Source organism: Peromyscus maniculatus, chromosome 5, assembly GCF_049852395.1.
Source record: "Peromyscus maniculatus bairdii isolate BWxNUB_F1_BW_parent chromosome 5, HU_Pman_BW_mat_3.1, whole genome shotgun sequence".
NCBI classification, from domain to species: Eukaryota; Metazoa; Chordata; class Mammalia; order Rodentia; family Cricetidae; genus Peromyscus; species Peromyscus maniculatus.
Window position 1 is genome coordinate 19,471,500 of NC_134856.1, and position 18,936 is coordinate 19,490,435.

General features: G+C 39.2%; 2 protein-coding genes across 7 annotated transcripts in view; one reads left to right on the top strand and one right to left on the bottom strand.

The window, feature by feature from the left end:
- Abcc12 (ATP binding cassette subfamily C member 12) overlaps positions 1–18,936 on the top strand; it is a 993,341-nt gene that overhangs the window by 613,493 nt on the left and 360,912 nt on the right. The window lies entirely within an intron of this gene.
- Positions 1–18,936, bottom strand: part of Phkb (phosphorylase kinase regulatory subunit beta) — a 205,845-nt gene that overhangs the window by 99,068 nt on the left and 87,841 nt on the right. For all 6 annotated transcript variants that reach the window (XM_042277369.2, XM_042277370.2, XM_076571769.1 and 3 more), the window contains one exon: positions 6,195–6,258. In XM_042277369.2, the coding sequence (XP_042133303.1) occupies positions 6,195–6,258 (64 nt within the window). The remainder of the gene's footprint in view (positions 1–6,194; positions 6,259–18,936) is intronic.

Genomic DNA, 18,936 nt, shown 5'->3' on the forward strand with positions numbered 1-18,936 from the left:
ATCCAAGTGTCAGACTAACTAGTTACATATGCTTCCTGTTAATTCGTATTCTCTGTGAACATTATCTTGAAAAACAGAATGATTCTTCATTCAGAACACCATCTTCAACAAGTCTTTAATTCTGGCAAGTGATTGATAATGGATGAGTGAGGCTCTCTCAATAGCTATACTGCAGCAAAACAGAGCTAGGTTCCCGGGTCAGCAGAAGTGAGGTGCTGTGGGATGTTCTGTATGTCCTGTGGAAGCCCGTTCTCGGGTTCCTCATGGCTTTACCCAGCAGGTCTGCAGAGAGGATGATTAGGACCACAGCCCTGAGTGCAGGAGTCTGAGATGGTCTGCACTCGGCTGTGCTGGGGGATGGTCTGTATGTCAAGTTGCTCTGATTGGTCAATAAATAAAACCTGATTGGCCGTGGCTAGGCAGGAAGTATAGGCGGGACTAACAGAGAGGAGAAATAAAAGACCAGGAAGGCAGAAGGACTCACTGCCTGCCAGCCGCCCGCAAGGACAAACAGCATGTGAAGATGCCAGTAAGCCACGAGCTGCGTGGCAGGGTATAGATTTGTGGAAATGGATTAATTTAAGATATAAGGACAGTTAGCAAGAAGCCTGCCACGGCCATACAGTTTGTAACCAATAGAAGTCTCTGTGTTTACTTGGTTGGGTCTGAGCGGCTATGGGACTGGTGAGTGACAAAGATTTGTCCTGACTGTGGGCAAGGCATGAAAACTCGAGCTACAGTGAGGTCCTAAGCCAGAGCCTGAATTCTGGCAGAAGCAGCAGCAAGCAGACATTTAGAAGAATGTGAGTGAGTTAGGGGCCTGTGAATACACAAAACAACTGGAGCTATAATGTGTCTGTAGGCCAATAACATCTGTTTGAAATTGGACCTTTAAAATATATAATCTATAAAAGGATAATTTGAAACTAAAAAGGCAACTTTGGTAAATCCCTCTATTATGTGATAAAATAAATAGTAAACTACTATTTTCTGGCCACAAATAAGTACATTAGTTACTTAAATTCATCAAGTATTTGTTGAAATCCCAATTTTCATCTGCCAGTCTTTAAGATACATGCCTATGGGAAAATAATCTGATGAGGTCACCACTTGCTAACACTGAGAGAGACTACCAGAGAACTCTACCATTTGTATAAAAATATATACCACACTATAGGCATCATGGCCCAGATTTCTAGGAGGGGAAAATACAAAAAACAAAACTCCAAACTACACAAGGGCATAGACAGTTATTTCCCATTTAGAAGCAAGTCTTTAAAGTCACTGGGGAATTATCACCTGCAGATTTCAAAGGAATGCAGATGTCTGCTGTTTTGAACACTGCAGAACATGAGCAATCTGTCATCACCAATTACAGTCTGACCTCAGTGCATCTGTCAGTCTCTTGCCTCCCAAAAATAAAGGCAAGAACAGGAAAAGATGTGTTATAGGAATTATTTGAGAGAACCTCTTAACTTTGGCTATTTGATATTTATTTTATGTATATAAGTATTTTGCTTGCAAGTGAGTTTTTGCTTCACATGTGTGCCAGGTGCCCACAGAAACCAGATGGGTTGTCAAATCCCCTAGGACTGGAGTTATAGATGGTTGTGAGCTGCCATGTGGGTGCTGGGAATAGAATCCAGGACTGCAGTGGATATACTCTATATGCTGTGGATATGTTGCTCTGATTAATTAATAAATAAAATGCTGATTGGCCAGTAGCCAGGCAGCAAGTATAGTATAGGCGGGATAAACAGAGAGGAGAATTGTGGGAAGTGGAAGGCAAGTCCGGAGATGCTGCCAGCAGGAGAAGCAAGATGTAAAGTTCCAGTAAGCCATAAGCCATATGGCAACTTATGATTAATAAAAATGGGTTAATTTAAGATGTAAGAACTAGATAGCAAGAAGCCTACCACGGCCATACAGTTTATAAGTAATATAAGTCCCTGTGTGTTTACTTGGGTCTGGAGGGCTGCAGGAGCCAGGGACACAGGAAAACTCCAACTATACAGGACCTCTGATAGAGCTCATAACCACTGAGCCATCTCTCCAGTCCCTTGGTTGATTTTTATCCTCTACTCCCTAAAACCACAACTCTGCATAGTATGCTGACTCTACTCAGAGCCTCTTTACAACTAATAGCTCAATCTCTCTGTCCAAATCTGTCATCAGCTCAATCTCTCTGTCCAAATTAGTATCTGTCATTGCTTCCTCCAATTAATGCACACAATGACTGAACTTGACCATCATATGAGGATGCTATGGGATGTCTTTCTGTATGCTGTGAATATGTGTTACTCTGATTGGTTGATAAATAAAGCTGCATTGGCCTATGGTAGGGCAGGATGGAGCCAGGCAGGAAAATCCAGGAGAAATAGGAAGAAGAGAAAGGAGAGGCAGAGAGATGCCATCCTGCAGTCCATGGAGCAGTACGTAATGGCACACAGGTAGAGCTATGGAACACGTGGCAGCATATAGATGAATAGAAATGGGCTGAGTTTAGTTACAAGAGCTAGCTAGCAAGAAAATTGAGCAATAGGCCATGGTCATGCAATTTGTAATTGATATAAGCCTCTGTGTGTTTATTTGGGTCTGAGTGGCTGAAGGACTGGACAGGATACAGGAAACCTTCCAGCTACATGAGGACATGAGCTGTAGTAGTATGGAAGGGCTGCCCTCTCCCCTTAAGCCTCATGACCCGAACAAACACTTCTGAGACTAGTTGAAATACTAGTTGATCTGATAGTTTGTTTCATGTTTTACTTTTTCATGTACACTTTGGTACGTCAATTGGCTGGCTGGTTGGTTTTAGGTTGGGTCTCATCTGAATAGGTTTTTATGACTGTCCTTTTTTTGTATCTAATCCATTACTACTTGTGTGGCTAAAGGAAAAAGACCAATTTACTTCTATTTCTACCTGAAATAATAAATGAATAGCCCATTTAGTAACATTTAGCACATAGTTATTTAAAAACAGCTATGTTCTTGCCTGCAATTTAGAATTCCTGAGCGTTAAAACTACAGCCTTCTTTATAGCAGGTCAGGAGGGAGCCAGGGTGTCATAACTGCCTTTTGAATTCCTGTAATGCTTTTAATGTGCACACAAGATTAAAAAACACACTAAGAAACAATATTGGCAGAACATTTATAGCTAAGACTCAAAATGCCTGATTAGGCAAGTCAGATGTTCCAGAAAAAGTCTTGATAAAGCACGGTGACTGTATGGAAAGAGCTTGGAGAAGAGGGGGTATGGTGTTAAACAGCATGGTACTTCAGCAAAGCTACACCATGACCAAAACCAATCCAATCACTACCAGGCCACAGCCAACCTGGACACTCAGCCCCACTCAGTTTCTCTTTGGCAGCCTAGGAAGGTCTAACCTTTCCAAACTGTTGTCATGTTAAAGCCCTCTGCTTTAATCCAGGATGCCTTGTGAAATGCTAGAGAATACTCGGTCCATCCCAGTTTGTTAATTTCTTTATCGGGCTTCTTCATTTTTCTAAAAAATCATTTTAGAGGATCCCACTGCCTCTGCACTATCCCTCTATTACTAAGAACCCCAGTAGCTAGCTGTTAATTACAGTCACATGGAATGTCACATTGTTTTGTCATTTCAGGAATCTACAAACATTCCTGAAGAAAATTAGTCTAGTTCTTGACCCAGAATAGTGAATTTTCTCTTACTCATTCTCTTTCAGCAACAACTGAATCTACTGTCAGCCATTAAATTCTGTAAGTGCAATATCTGCTTAAAGATCTCATGAAAATCTAAGATGATTTTCTGGGTTCTGCTCTATATACACATACAAATACAGAGAGAGAGAGAGAGAGAGAGAGAGAGAGAGAGAGAGAGAGAGAGAGAGAGAGAGAGAGAGAGAGGATTTCAGACATATGATTACAGGCTGTTGAAGTTCACTGGGCCTACAACTTCCCATCCTCACTGCAGACATTACAAAAACTCCCCCTCTGCATGACACACACACTGAAATGCATTAAGTTGAAACCAACATGAGAACTGACATAGACACTATATGGTACATAATGCCAGGGATATATCAACAATGTGAAACTCTGCAGAAACAACTCAGAGAATGGAAAGGTTATCCAACAACAAAAGTTAGATTTATCAAGTCAGAGGGCTGATATCCAAAGTATATAAAAAACTTAAGAAACTAGTCATCAAAAAACCAAATAATCCAATTAAAAATGGCATATAGATCTAAACAGAGAATTCTCAACAGAGGAATCTCAAACGGCTAAGAAGTACTTAAAGAAATGTTCAACATCCTTAGCCATCAGGGAAATGCAAATCAAAATGACTTTGAGATTCTATCTTACACCTGTCAGAATGGCTAAGATCAATAACACAAGTGACAGCTCATGCTGGAGAGGATGTGGAGCAAAGGGAACACTCCTCCATTGCTGGTGGGAATACAAACTTGTACAGTCACTTTCAAAATCAATATGGCAGTTTCTCAGAAATTTGGAAATCAATCTATCTCAAGACCCAACTATACGACTCTTGGGTATATACTCAAAGGATGCTCTACCATACCACAAGGACACTTGCTCAACTATGTTCATAGAAGCTTTATTTATAATAGCCAGAACCTGGAAACAACCTAGATGTCCCTCAACTGAAGAATGGATAAAAAAAAATGGTACATTTACACAATGGAGTGTTACTCAGCTATTAAAAACAACGACATCGTGAAATTTGAAGGCAAATGAACCAAACTAGAAAAGATCTCACTGAGTGAAGTAATTCAGACCCAGAAAGCAAAACATGGTATGTACTCACTAGTGGATATTCACCATAACGTAAAGGATAACCATGCTACAATTTGCAGACCCAGAGAAGCTAAGTAAGAAGGAAGGTTCAAGAACAGAAGCATGAATCTCACTGTGGAGGGGAAAATAATAGAAACTGCTCATGGACTAGGGAGGTATTATGACTGACGAGGTGTGGTTGGAACAGAAGGGATCAGGTGGGGGTTAGGATGGAGGGAGAGAGACTGGGAAAGATGACTGGGATTGGGGCATCTCTGGGAAAAGCTGGAGACCTAGTGCAACAGAAACTCCCAAGAATCTATGAGGGTGACCCTAGCTAAGACTCCTAGCAGCAGAAGATACTGAGTTTGAACCAGCCATCTCCTGTAACCAGGCAAACTTCCAGTTGTGGGATGGGGACACCAACTCAGCTACAAAACCTTCAACCTACAATTTGCCCTGCCTACAAGATGTGCTGGGGTAAAGGTGGCACAGAAATTGTGTGAATGGCCAAGTGGTGATTAATCCAGCTTGAGACCCATACTAAGAGAGAGAGCACTCCTGACACTGTCTGGAGGGCCAGGACCCGGATGCAGGATAGCCCAGACACCTAGGATAGAACAGAACATGGCTAGAAAACAAAAGTCAATGAAATGATTCCTAATGATACTCTGCTATACTCATAGATCATTGCCTAGCCCAACTATCATCAGAGAGGCTTCAGGCTTCATCCGGCAACTGATGGAAACAGGTGCAGAGGCTCACAGCCAAACATTAGGTGGAGCTCAGTGAATCCTGCAGAAGAGGGGGAAGCAGAATTGTAGAAGCCAGAGAGGTCAAGGACATCACAAGAAAACTCACAGAATCAACTAACCTGGACTCATGGGGGCTCACAGGGACTTAACCAACAACCAGGGAGCCTGCTTGGGCTGATCTGGGCCCTATGCATATATGTTACAGTTGTGTAACTTGATCTTATGGGACTCCTAACAGTGGGAGCAGGAGATGTCTCAGACTCTGTTACCTGCTTTTGAGACCCTTTCCTCCTACCAGGGTGCCTTGTTCAGCCTTAATAGGAGAGGAGGTGTCTAGGCTCACTGCAACTTGATATACCATGGCTGGTTGATGTTCATGGGAGGCCTGCCCTTTTCTGAAGAGAAACGGAGGAAGAGTGGATTGGAGGGGAGGGGGAACTGTGATCAGGATGTAAAAAACAAACAAACAAATAAATAAATACAGAAAACGGTACCACCACCACAAAATGAAAGCTAAACTTTAAGTGACAATTATTTCAACGCAAAGGTGTTCAAGCATGGGCTGCCACATACATTTCAGGTCATCACAGGTTTTAAGGAAATTATTTTGACAACAGATAGTAAAATTACATAAACATTCAAATAATTTAAAAAATTTTTTGTACCTGGTTTCCAAAAAGGTTAAATCCATTAATTGCTTCTAAGGCTGCTTTTGCTAAACCAACCGAGCTAGAGAGAAGAAAAGAGATTATTACTGACATACCACGTAAATCTCTTTATGAACAGTCATTACAACCTCCATGGGGGAAAAACACCAGTCCCACACTTCATTATTTTAATTTTTTTTATACTAATCACCCGTGGAAACTATTTTTAGACTCTACCACTGAATGGAGCAGTTTCATTCATGAACTTGACAAAGAACAGTGAATTTGGGTGTGTGCCCTGTGCGGTCACCGCCCGGTGGACATCATTACTCAGATCAATGAAACAGGCTCTTTAGGTGTCAATTCTGAGTCTTCAAAAGGAATTTTGCGTGTCATATTCTTGTTACAGAATGTGATTTAGCATAGCCACTCAAATATGCACTTTCTAGGATCCAATAAAATTGGCATTACTTTACATCCACAGAATTTCTGATCACTACTCTCTCTCTCATTTTGGGCTATATTCTCTGTAATAAAGTGAGTGTTATTTCTCTCAGTGTCTCACTCCTTTGGCCTCTCAGATGCTACATATAACAGTGCTGAAAATTACTTACTCCATTAAAAATACAATGTTCTATAAGATTATTCTAAGCAGAGTGAGTTTTTGTCCTTGTTTGGATCATGCCTGTTCCTGGCATAACTGAAGTTCTCATGTCCAGTTTATTTTACCTACTGTACATTTGTATGTTTTACTCAGACCCAACTGCATATATAGCTCACATCATTGAAAATCAACAACCTGTCATCAAGTCAGTATTTCTCTAGTGTAGTCCTGAAGCAGCAGGAGCAGCAGCACCTAAGAAGGTGTTAGGAATGCCAGTTTTCACTCTTCACTGGGGGGAGGTCCCACTAAGCCATGTTTATTGCCCTCCAAGTGTTTGCATGTATGTCAAATTTCAGAACGATTGGCCCAGTGTGTAGCTCTGTTGTAGGACACCTTCCTGAGAGTACAGCATGGCAGTTCTATCTTAATCAGAGCATGTGTGACTACCCACAAGAGATGGGGAGGGGCATTACATCCTCATCTGAAATCCCAGTACTCTTCTGATCTGGCATCCCCCCAGCATATTTAATTCTGGTCAGATGCATGTAGCTTCCGGGGGTGTTCAAGTACAGTGGTAGAAGCTGAACTCAAGTGGGGGTCAGAACAACTATGCAGCTTTGACGTCATCATCCATGCTGGGGTGGGGTGCTCTGGTGATGCAGCACTCTGCTCACCGTGTTCTTGTGAGTACCCTGAACCTTGTTGCTGTAAGCACAGTGAAGTCATGGTTCACCAAGTTGAACATGGATGTAGCTGGGGTGGAGTACTCTGGTGATGCAGCACTCTGCTCACCGTGTTCTTTTAAGTACTCCGAACCTTGTTCCTATTAAGTACAATGAAGTCACGGTCACTAAGTTGAACATGGATGCAGTTGTTCTTTGTTCTGTTGTTAGAGCCCTGTCTGGGGTGAAGAGATGCTCACTCACATCTCTCCTAAGAAAAGTTAATCCAACAGGCTCAGTGGTAGAATGTTCCTACTTAAGGCCCTGGACTCCTTTAGGGAAATGAGTGAATAAATTAGAATTATCACACTAAGCTATTTATTACTGCTTTATCAATATTTTAGATGTTTATATAAACTGTCCTTAAGCAATTTATTTTAAGATTAAAAAGTGATTAAACACTTTAAAATCTATGTGGATGGGAGAGTGAAATGAGGATGATATTCCTTGTTCTCATTACATATAACTAAAAATCCCAGACATTACGAACAAAACAAACATATTACTGCTCAAAAAGACAAAGAGAAGAAGGCAGACAGGCCACCATCTCCAGAACTTTAGAAATAACAATGCAGTGATTTCCCTGGGTTCCTTCTTTGCCTTATAGACTGACAGCCACAGATAAACTGAAAATGCAGGGAGACCTCCCAAAAAAGCATTGACAAACAGGCTCATGGCTAACTACTCTGGAGTCTGCAGTGCAGTTGCAGAGGCAAGAACGAGGTGCATGGGAAACTGGCTGGGCAGGGAGGTGTGCTGTGACCCTCACGCCACTTCCCATGGCATAGCGTATGTTCATCCAAACACATGCACATGCTCGCTCTCTCTCTCTCTCTCTCTCTCTCTCTCTCTCTCTCTCTCTCTCTCTCTCTTTCTCTCTCTCTCTCTCTCTCTCTCTCTCTCTCACACACACACACACACACACACACACACACAGAAACATAAAAAAGGTCTGCTCTAATACTAAGGACCAGGAAACGCAATCATTTAGCCAATAGCCAGCCCACTCAGATAAAACTGTGATGATGTCCTCCTATCCAGTCCAGTGCATGTTAGGTCTCAGCATGCTCAGCCTCTGTGATGCCAAGCAAGTAATGAGAGAAAGCTAAGGCTGCTGTTCAAGATGGATGATAAGAGAAGCCCCTTCCAATCAATTATGGAATCAACAGAGACTCTGGATTCTCAATACATCAATGATTAAAGAAAGGAATGTTTCTGTCTTATTAAGATGGTGTCAGAAGTGACCTAGTAGTAAGACAGGCAGTTAAGAACACCTGCTGCTCATCCCAAGGACCTGAGTTCAGTCCCTCGTACCCTCATTGGGTGACTCACAAGCATGTAACTACAGCTCTAGAGAACCCAATGCCCTTTTCTGGCCTCTGGGGGCATCTGTACACATGTGCACACAAACACACAAATAAATGAAAACTAAGAAATAAATCTTTAAAAAAATAATTAAAAGAATGCAGAGTTAAACTACAATTTAACTACATACTGCTAATAAGGATCTCATTTCAAATGTAACAGTATAGGTAGAATGAAAGTAAAAGAATAGTAAAAGGTATATGTCACGTAAACACTAATCAAAAGAAAGCTAGGATGAATATAGTAATAATACATGAAGTGAACTTCAGAGCAAAGAAAATTACCAGAGAGACATTATATGATAAAAGAGATAGGTGCAACAAGAAGAGATAGTAGTGCTAAGTATATATGGACCAACCATAAGGCTTCAAGGTATGTGAAGTCAAAGTGAGAGAACAGAGAAAAATCAAAAGATAGTCACACTGGAGCTGTCAACGGACTTTAAACGGTTGGTGGAACAAGGGGATGAATCAGCAGGGATGTAGGAGGACTTAATGCACTACCAATGTGAGTTGAGATATAGGAGGACTTAATGCCACTACCAATGGGAGCTGAGATATAGGAGGACTTAATGCACTACCAATGTGAGTTGAGATATAGGAGGACTTAATGCCACTACCAATGGGAACTGGGATATAGGAGGACTTGATGCACTACCAATGGGAACTGGCTTTTAGAATAATCTATACAACAAGGCAAAACACACAAATATTTTCAAGTTTTATTTCATTCTATTCTATTTTATTATTGTTGTTTACATGTGCATATAATGTGTGCGTGTGTGCGTGCATGTACACATGCTGGTACATGTACCATGGTGCATGTGTGGAGGCCAGCGGACAAATTGTTCAAGTTGTTTCTCTCTACATATCCTTATGTGGGTTCTAGGGACCAAATTCAGGTGTCAGGCTTTCAAAGTAAGCTTTTCACCCACTGAATCATCACATTGCCGCATAACACATCCTTTCAAAGCACATGCTAAGATACACCAATACAGACCACACACTGACCATGAACAGAAACCTCAAAAATATAAACTTATTTAAGTTATGCTGTGTTCTTTGTTTACAATGGAATGAAAGTAAAATTGGTAGCAGAAGAATAACAGGAATTGACTGTTCTCTCATAGCAGTTCTAAACAAGGCACACCCTTCTTATACCCATCGGGCTCACAGAGGACATCTCCTGTAAAATGAAGGAGAAAATGGACACATTAAATATATGACACGTTAAAATGTATATGGAAAGGTTAAAGTAAAACTGGGAGGGAAATTTTATAGCATGTATTTAGAAAAGATTCAAATCAATTATTGGGCTGGAGGGACAGCTCAGCCGTTAAAGGCTAGGCTCACAAACAAATCAATTATCTAAGCCTTCACCTTAGTTAAACCTTCACCAGAAAAAGAGCAAATTAAACCTATTCAAGGTTAAAAAAAAAAAAACAAAAAAAAAAACCCAGAAAAGTTATGAAATAATGAACTGATTTTTAAAAAAGTATCACTAACTAAAATTGACAAATATCTAGAAAAACTTGTAAAGAAAGAAAATGAAAGCCACAATGACCAGTATCAAACACTAGAGACATCAAATGGATAATTAAAAAAAAAAAACTCCAAACAATTCTACATGCATAAATTTGCCACTTAGAAACTCCCCAGTTCCCAGAAAAGCAAGAAAACACAAACTACCACTATTTTCTCAATATGGAATTAACAAATAGGATAGCTCTATAATGGGAGGTGAGAGAGAGAGACAATATGAAGGAGAAGGAGGAGAAATAAAGAACACTAAGGATGATTGAGATAGCCATAGGGAATTACATTATTTTATATTAACCTAAAATTATATAAAGTATGTCTAAGTTTATGTGATCTCTCTCTCCATATATATATGAAGTTATGGTTATGCCATTTGGGAAGATAACGTCTCCCCCAAGAGCCACAGACTATCAAAAATCCCAGCACCAATCATGAGAAACCTCCTTTAGAGCTGGCCAGGGGGCTCCAAGAGACTCCCCAAACAGTAACAATGTGCTGTTACCCTTGGTTGCTTCCCAGAAACTGAAGGTAAGACCCTGTTGCTAAAGACATCACCAACTTTGGACACAGGACTTGAAGGATTCAAGCTTGATCTGATCCAAGAACTCCCTTTTGAGGATGAGCTTGCATAGTATCAGAAGGTGCTATGCAAGCTGCCAACAGAAGAAAGCAATCAATTGTCCTGTCCCACTGTGACATCTATGTCAGGTGACCGGGCAAGATATCCTTAAAGGTACAATAGTGGCATTTACATTTTGGGGGTAACCAACAGCTATCTAATGGGATGTAAAGCCTGATCAAGGAAAGAAATCATGCCTGGAACTGCAAATCTAGCCAACCTCATAAGGTCGTGGATCTTAAGAGAATCTACTGCCTTGCTAACAGCATTCCACATAGGTATCCTTATACCCACAGGTAAGTATAGGTTGAACCCTTCATCAAAGAAACTTATTTTTCCAACATATGGAGACCATAACAGAATGCCACAAACAGTCAAAATATAAATAGCAACTAACCATGGGGTGTCCTGTTAATACATCTACAACAGAACTCCTACACCAAAGACTCAGGGAACGTTGTGGAAAAGGGAGAAGAAATATCAGAAGAACCAGAGGACCAAGAAGTCTGTTGTGGACTGTATCTTACAGACACTACAGGAAAGCTACACCCATGAAATCTTAAACAATAGGGCTGCTGAAACAAGGTCTGAACAATGACAATACCAGTTGCTATGTCAACACAGGGGAAATCTCATAGAACCCCACCCTTAAATGAGGAGTGACAGGCAATTAACAACTGCTGGGAGAAGAACAATTGATCTTCCCCAGGGATGAGCCCCTAAGTGGTTACTATACCAAATAGTCAGCCCTAAAATAATATACATGCTAGCAACACTGAACAGACCCAGCAGGTTGTGTATATATATGTGTATTCACTTATGTATGTAATAACAGTAATTCAAGAAGAGGCCACAAATTTGAAAGAGAATGGATGGCATGGAAGGTGTTGGAAGGAGGGTGTAAAATGATGTATTTATATTTTGATTAGAGAAAAAATAGTCAAGACAAAATCATGATGACTGTAGGATTTCACTAGATTTATACCAAATATTTAAAATGAATAACTGAACACAATTCTCCCATGTAGAATTCATGTTATGAAGCAAACATTACCTTGACACCAAAAGTTATACATAAAATAAAAAACGAATCTATAGACCCCTATGGCCTATACACACCTCTTCCGAGCATACCCATTAAAATCCTCAACATCATTCAACAAGGTGGGACATGAACTCTCATTATAACTAAGTGGGATTTATTCCAGGGATACAGCCTGGTTTAATTATAAAAAGGTCAATCAATATAATCTATCCTATCAACACTCTAAAACTATATGGTTATATCAACCAATGGATAAAAGGCATTAGAAAAAGTCAGTGTCCGTGAGAAAAGTTCTCAATAGCTAAAAATGAAATCTGATCTACAGAAATTCCACAGCTAATCTTCAATTTCCAAATGGCATGATTGTCTATGTAAGAAGTTCATTAAAGAAGTCCATTAAAATCCCAGCAGGACTTTTGTAGTTACAGACAAGATTACTCTACATTATATGGAAAATGTTAAAAATAATTGCAGAAACAAAGAAGAAAGTACAGGAATCAGTTTATTCCATTTCAAAATTTATTATACTGCTGTCTAATTGTATTAAAGTCAATGTGGTACTGGTAGACATAGACACACAACTCAGCAATAGAGAGATATGATATATGTCCATTTAAAAATTATTATTATAATAAAGTTATTGGTTATATGTGTATTGCGTGTATACATGCATGTGGACATATGTACTGTGTGCCATGGCACATGTGGACTGGGGAGAGAACAACTTTTATCAGTCAGTTCTTTCCTTGTACTGTAGGTTCCAGGATTTGAACTGAGGCCCTCAGGTAGCATGGCAAGCACGTTAACTTGCTGTATCATCTTGCCAGGCCTATGCCCATGGAATCAGCCAACTAATTAATCAAATTTATTTTCTCATGCTAGTGTTCAAACTCCAGGCCTTGAGCTAGGTAGGTAAGTGACCTACTGAGCTACACCACGCCATTTTATTTTTAAGAAGGAGAAAAGAGTTTCAATGGGGACAGTCTATAACAAATGGTGTTGGGAGCTCGACATCCAGACAGGCAAATAAAGAAAAACAAACCTTCCAAATCGCAACACACTCACACTTTATACCAAATTACCTGAAAATGGATCATGAATGTAAATGTAAGATATAAAACTATGAAACTTTGTGTGGGGGGGATATAGAAAATCTTCAGGATCAAAGACTATGCAAAGAGCTATCAAAACCACATCAAAAGCATAAACCATAAAATAAAGAATTGCTGAACTGGACTTCAGAGGAATTAAAAACTTTCCCATTACAAAAGTCTGTATTAATATTGGGATGAGCTGGGTGGAGAGAGGACTCAGCAGTTAGCAGCACTTGCTGCTCTGACAGCGAGTCCAGGTCCCAGCCCAAACATAGCAGTGCCAGACTCTGTAACTCCAGTCTCAGGGGTCCTCTGAAGGCTCTGTAAGCATGTGGTACACAGACACATATTCAGGCACACACACATACACATAAAATCATTTAAAATTATTTTAAAGATAGAATGAGAGCTGCAGCTATAACTCAGTGACAGAGCACTTACCTAATGTGCATGAGGTCCTAGGTAAAATTCCCACCACCCCAACAAACAAACAGACAATAAATAAGTAAATAAATAAATAAAGACTAGTATATAGAATATAAAAAGAACTCTCAAAAATCAGCAAAAAAGTCCAACTAGAACACTGCCAAAAATATAGAGAAACATTTTATAGACCACAAATAAATACATGAAAAGATGTTCAACATTATCAGCCAATGGGAAAGCCAAATAAAATCAGAATTAGACATCATTATAAGCTAGCTACAGTGGCTAAAATAAAAACTACTGACGATACTAAGATAGACACAAACTACATCATTACTGTTGTTAGAAATGCAAGTTTATACATGTATTCTAGACAAGTTTGGAAATTTTTCAAAACTTCAAAAACTAACCATGTAACTAGGATATGCACATAATAACTATGTATATAATAACCAATACTATGCATTGTGCCTAGAAAAGTTGCACTTCACACAAAAACCTGTATGGAACATTGTTTTCTTTTGTGATGCTTGTGCATCAGGCATCAGATCGAAGAAACCACTGCCTAATCCTAGATCAAACTAGATCTTAGTTTCTTCTTGGCCATGTATAGTGTTTCCTATTATATATAGTCTTTGAGCTACATCAAGTTTATTTCTGTGTGGTGATATTTTATTTGTACTGAAATGCGATTTTAATTTTATGTTAATAAATAAAGTTGCCCTGGGGTCAGAGCTATTAGAGCCATAGTAAGAGCGTGGTGGTTAGAAGAGCTAGGTAGATTACTGTGTGTTCAGGGATACAGCCAGTATTGGAGACATATGCCTTTAAGACCTGGAGGGCGGTACTTACAGGCAGTGATGAGGCAGTCATGTGGTTGGGTTTACAACCAATGAGAAGGCAGAACAGAAAGATTATTTAAACAGAGACACAGGAAGTACCTCCCTCTCTCTCGGGGAAGCTAGGAGCACTGCAGGAGGTAAGATTTTATCTCTGAGCTCTGACCTCTCGGCTTTCTTTTTTACATTGGCTCTGTGTTTCTTATTTTAAAAAGACGATTGGTTACATCTACATTTCTGTACATGGTGTGAAGTAAGATCTATGTCTATCTATTGGTTTGCATGTGGCTATCCATTTGTTCCATGATTTCATACTGAAAAGACTATTCTTAATTGGGTTATTATACTATCAAAATGAATTGACCACACATAAACAGATTTACTTCTGAACTGTTAATTCTATTGATCTCTATGTCTATTTGTATCGACAAATCATGTAATCTTAAATTACTGTAGCTTTGTAATAAATCTTGTTTTGGTGGGGAGGGGGATAGTTTATCTTTTTATTTTTTGAGTCAAGGTCTTATGTAGTTCAAACTAGCCTCAAATTTACTATGTAGCTATGATCTTGAACTGCTAATCCTTCTGCCTCTGTTTCCACCTTCCAAGTGCTGGTATTATAAACATCAGTTTTGTTTTGCGTAGTGTGGGTCCCAAATACTCAGGAGGCAGAATCTGGGATCATTTAAGTCTAGAGGCTGGAACCATTTGTAATCATAGTAAAGGCAACATCTCAAAAGGCAGTGGGGGTGGGGAGGAGGGGCAACTAAATGGCTATAGAACGAATCTGTAAATGGTTTTACAAAAGAAGTAAACACTGCACTAAATAAAAATACACATTTACTGCTTAGTTATATCTTAATCTTCTTTCCAAATATAATTAATTAAGTAATTAGACATGCTATAAATTGACAAACACACTAATTTGTTATTCACTAGTTATTTAAATCTCTGGCAGTAGCAACTTATTTCTACTGTGGTCTTACATTTTACTGGCAACTAATAAGTATTGTTGACAGAATTAAGAAATACTTTAATGGACAAGGAATTCATGATTCTATTACTAGTTGTTGACATGTTGATAACATGTGTTGATAACTGCAAGGTGATATCACATGTTCCTTCTCGCGTTCATTCAAGAAAGCTAATATATGGCAATGATTACTGCAAAGATAGTTTGTAGTAAAATGATTTGTTATAAAAATGAAATCATTTCTAGAGAAGATGATAAGATCTGAGCTAGATAATTTATAAGATATGAGGAAACCTACACACTGCCAGGCAGAAATTGGGCTCACAAACTTCTGCTTACAAGTTTGGCCTTAGCTCCCTGAGCTACTCAATCACATTTACAGGACAAGGACCTTTCAGTACTGCAAATGTAACTGATGTTCACAAATGGTTCAGTATGAAAAATGCACAAAATGAAGCAGAAAGGATAGAGACGCTTGTATAATAGCCAAATTAGAAAACAAAATATTTAAGTATTATTTAGTCCAGGCATGGTAATAAACCCCTTTAATCCTATCACAGCTGCCAGTGGATCTTTGTGAGTTTAAGGCCAGAGCTACTCAGTGAGATTCTGTCTCAAAAAAACAAAACATAACAAAAATAACGAAAAAAAAAAACACCAAATAGTTGTCTTAAATAATGAATACCACAGCAATCAAACTGCTACTAATCCATTTTTTTTTCTTTACTAGAAAACAAGGAGAGCAGAATATAAAACTTTTAAGACTTAAAAATTGGATTTTAATTCTTTTACTTCTAATGTCATCTTTATTCTCAAATATAAGACTTACTGACAAAGAAGGAGATGATTTGGTTGAATGTAAGAGTCTACTTAGGAGTTAATGCTTAGAAAACTTTTCGTTACGTTAGGGCTTAGGATTCAATGGATGCTTTGTAAATAAAATTGAGTCTTCACCAAAACAAAGGAGAATAGGTTTAAATGCAGCCCCAGAGGCAATGTGAGATATTGGATATGAACCAGGAGTTGTGAACTGATGCTGCTATAAATAGAGACCAAAGTGCCATTCGAGCATTTATTACAGGCCTTAGAGAATGAACAGCAGAGAAAAAAGGAACATGGTCTGGTATCATCCCAGCTGTCCTGGGAGACACTAAAGGAAGCTCAGGCCTAGAAAAAGCCCAATCAGCAGACAAAGCAGAGTCCAGCAAATGAGGTTACTCGGGAAACATTTGAGAGAAGTGGTAAATTTGGAGCAATTCATAGAGCTTCTACTGAAGCCAGGGGAAGGGTGAGGCTGTGCTCCATGGAGTTCAGGTAAAAGAGGAAGAGTACAGTTAAACAACAGCAATCTGGGGCTTATCTAAGAAATATTAGGTAAGTTTAGACAATAGAGCTGAATGCCAAGAACTGAAGGTAACCTTGAAACCACAGGATAGTGGGTTTATTTTATTTTTCACCCTAATGTTCTTGACCTGGAATCCAGTTCCGATTCTAATTTACTGTGTATAATTTAAGGGGGCAACATTATACCTTCCTCCAAACTTTATTTTTCCCTCTTAAAAGGGGCTGATGCTCTCTATATGATTGAAATATATATAGTCTATAACTCTGCAGTACCACAGACTGCAATTTTTAAAGGACTGAGAAGCAGATGTCAAAGAAAAGGGCTGTAGTAGTCTCAGAACACCAGAAATTAGTGTTTTGGTGGCGCAGGGACAGATGCCTTCCTGCATACCAAGTACAGCTTGGAAGGGCATTACTCAGTGTGCCAGGAGAAGGAAGAGCCAAAACTAAGGCAACAGTCAGATCCCCCATCCTCCACTCCTTCTGCTACAGAGAACTGCAAAGCCAGACACAGGGAATGGCAGACTCCAAAAAGTGAGGAGCGTATAAATACTTACAACAAGCATTACTACACACAGACAGATGCTGATTCCAGAGAATCACAGTGACCATGAGTTTAGAGCAATGGATTTTTTTTTTCCAGAGACAGGCTCACTCACTGGCCTGGGCCTTGCCAAGTTGGCTAGGCTGATTGACCAGCAAGTCCAAAGGATCTACATGTCTCTGCCTTCCCAGTGTACCACCACACCCTGGATTTTAACACGAGACCTGGTTATCAAAACAGGTCCTCATAATTTTAAGGCAAGCACTTTACCAAATAAGCCATCTTCCCAAATTCAGCAATAGATCTTGATATTGAAACCCTACCCTAGAAAATGTAAGGACGCTGTTGGCAATGGGATTCATATAAATGACTGAAGAGTTCTGTTAGACTCAGCTAGTTGTGGTGTTTTGAATAAGAATGGCCCACATAGGCTCATATATATGAATGCTTAGTCACCAGGGAGTGATACAGTTTGGGAAGGCTTATGAGATATGGCCTGGTTGGAAGAGGTGTGTCACTGGGTTTGGGCTTTGAGGTTTCAAAAGGCTAAACCCGCATCCCCCTCCCCCTGCCTGGGGCCTGCAGATCAGGATATAATGCTCTCAGGATATAATGCTCTCAGCTACTGCTCTAGAGCCATGCCTCTCTGGGTCCTGCCATGGTGATAATGGACTGACCTTCTGAAACTGTAAGCAAATCCCCAATTAAATGCTTTCTTTTATAAGAATTGCCTTGGCCATGGTGTCTCTTCACAGCAATTTAACATTGACTAAAACACTAGGGTTTTTTTAATTTTATTTTGCAGTGATGTAAAAATAATAGCAACTCAGTAGAAAACATACTTTAAATTTTTATCTTTTCTCAGGTTAGAAATATGTGGTACAATTATACTACTGTGATACTGAACAGCTCCCAGTCAGTCATTATGTCATTATGAGGATAAACAGCTGATAATCCATGATGTACTATATAATGCAAAACTATGATATTTGGTAGGGTAAATATATTAAGCATATTTTCTACTTATGGCCTGTTTAATCTATGTTAGGTTTATCCATTTAGAAGAGCATCTATATAGATTAATTCAAAGTAATCTGAAATTATGAAAAAACTTAAGGATATAGCAAAGGTAGTGAATTCAGTGATAGTGAACAAATCCAAGTAGGCCCACATAATATGGAGGTCTCTTGTTAGAGAAATCAATGAAAGGTCACAACTTGATCCCTAGCTGGAATCAGCTTTATATTCTGCTAGACAGTGTGGAAAGGCACTGGTTACCATGAACACCATGGACCACAGTTGCCTTACTGTTACAAAATATACTGTTTTAGCATCAGCGATGACACACCTAAAACAGGCATATATGGATAACAGTTCAGAACCAATGCAGAGGGCTGTAAGAGAAAATAAAATTCTCTGGGGAGATTATAAATTCTTATATAATAAATAATAAGGGTAATGTTAAATTATGAAACCTATCATCCAAACTCAAATGGCAAATCTCATTACCTATCCAGTTGAATAAAACTGCCCTGCTACAGTTAAAATTAATTTTTCATGAAAGAATAGTAAAACAAAAATAAAAACGAAACAAAACAAAAACCACAGGAAGGTTTTCTAATCCATGAATTAAAATCTGATACCGAG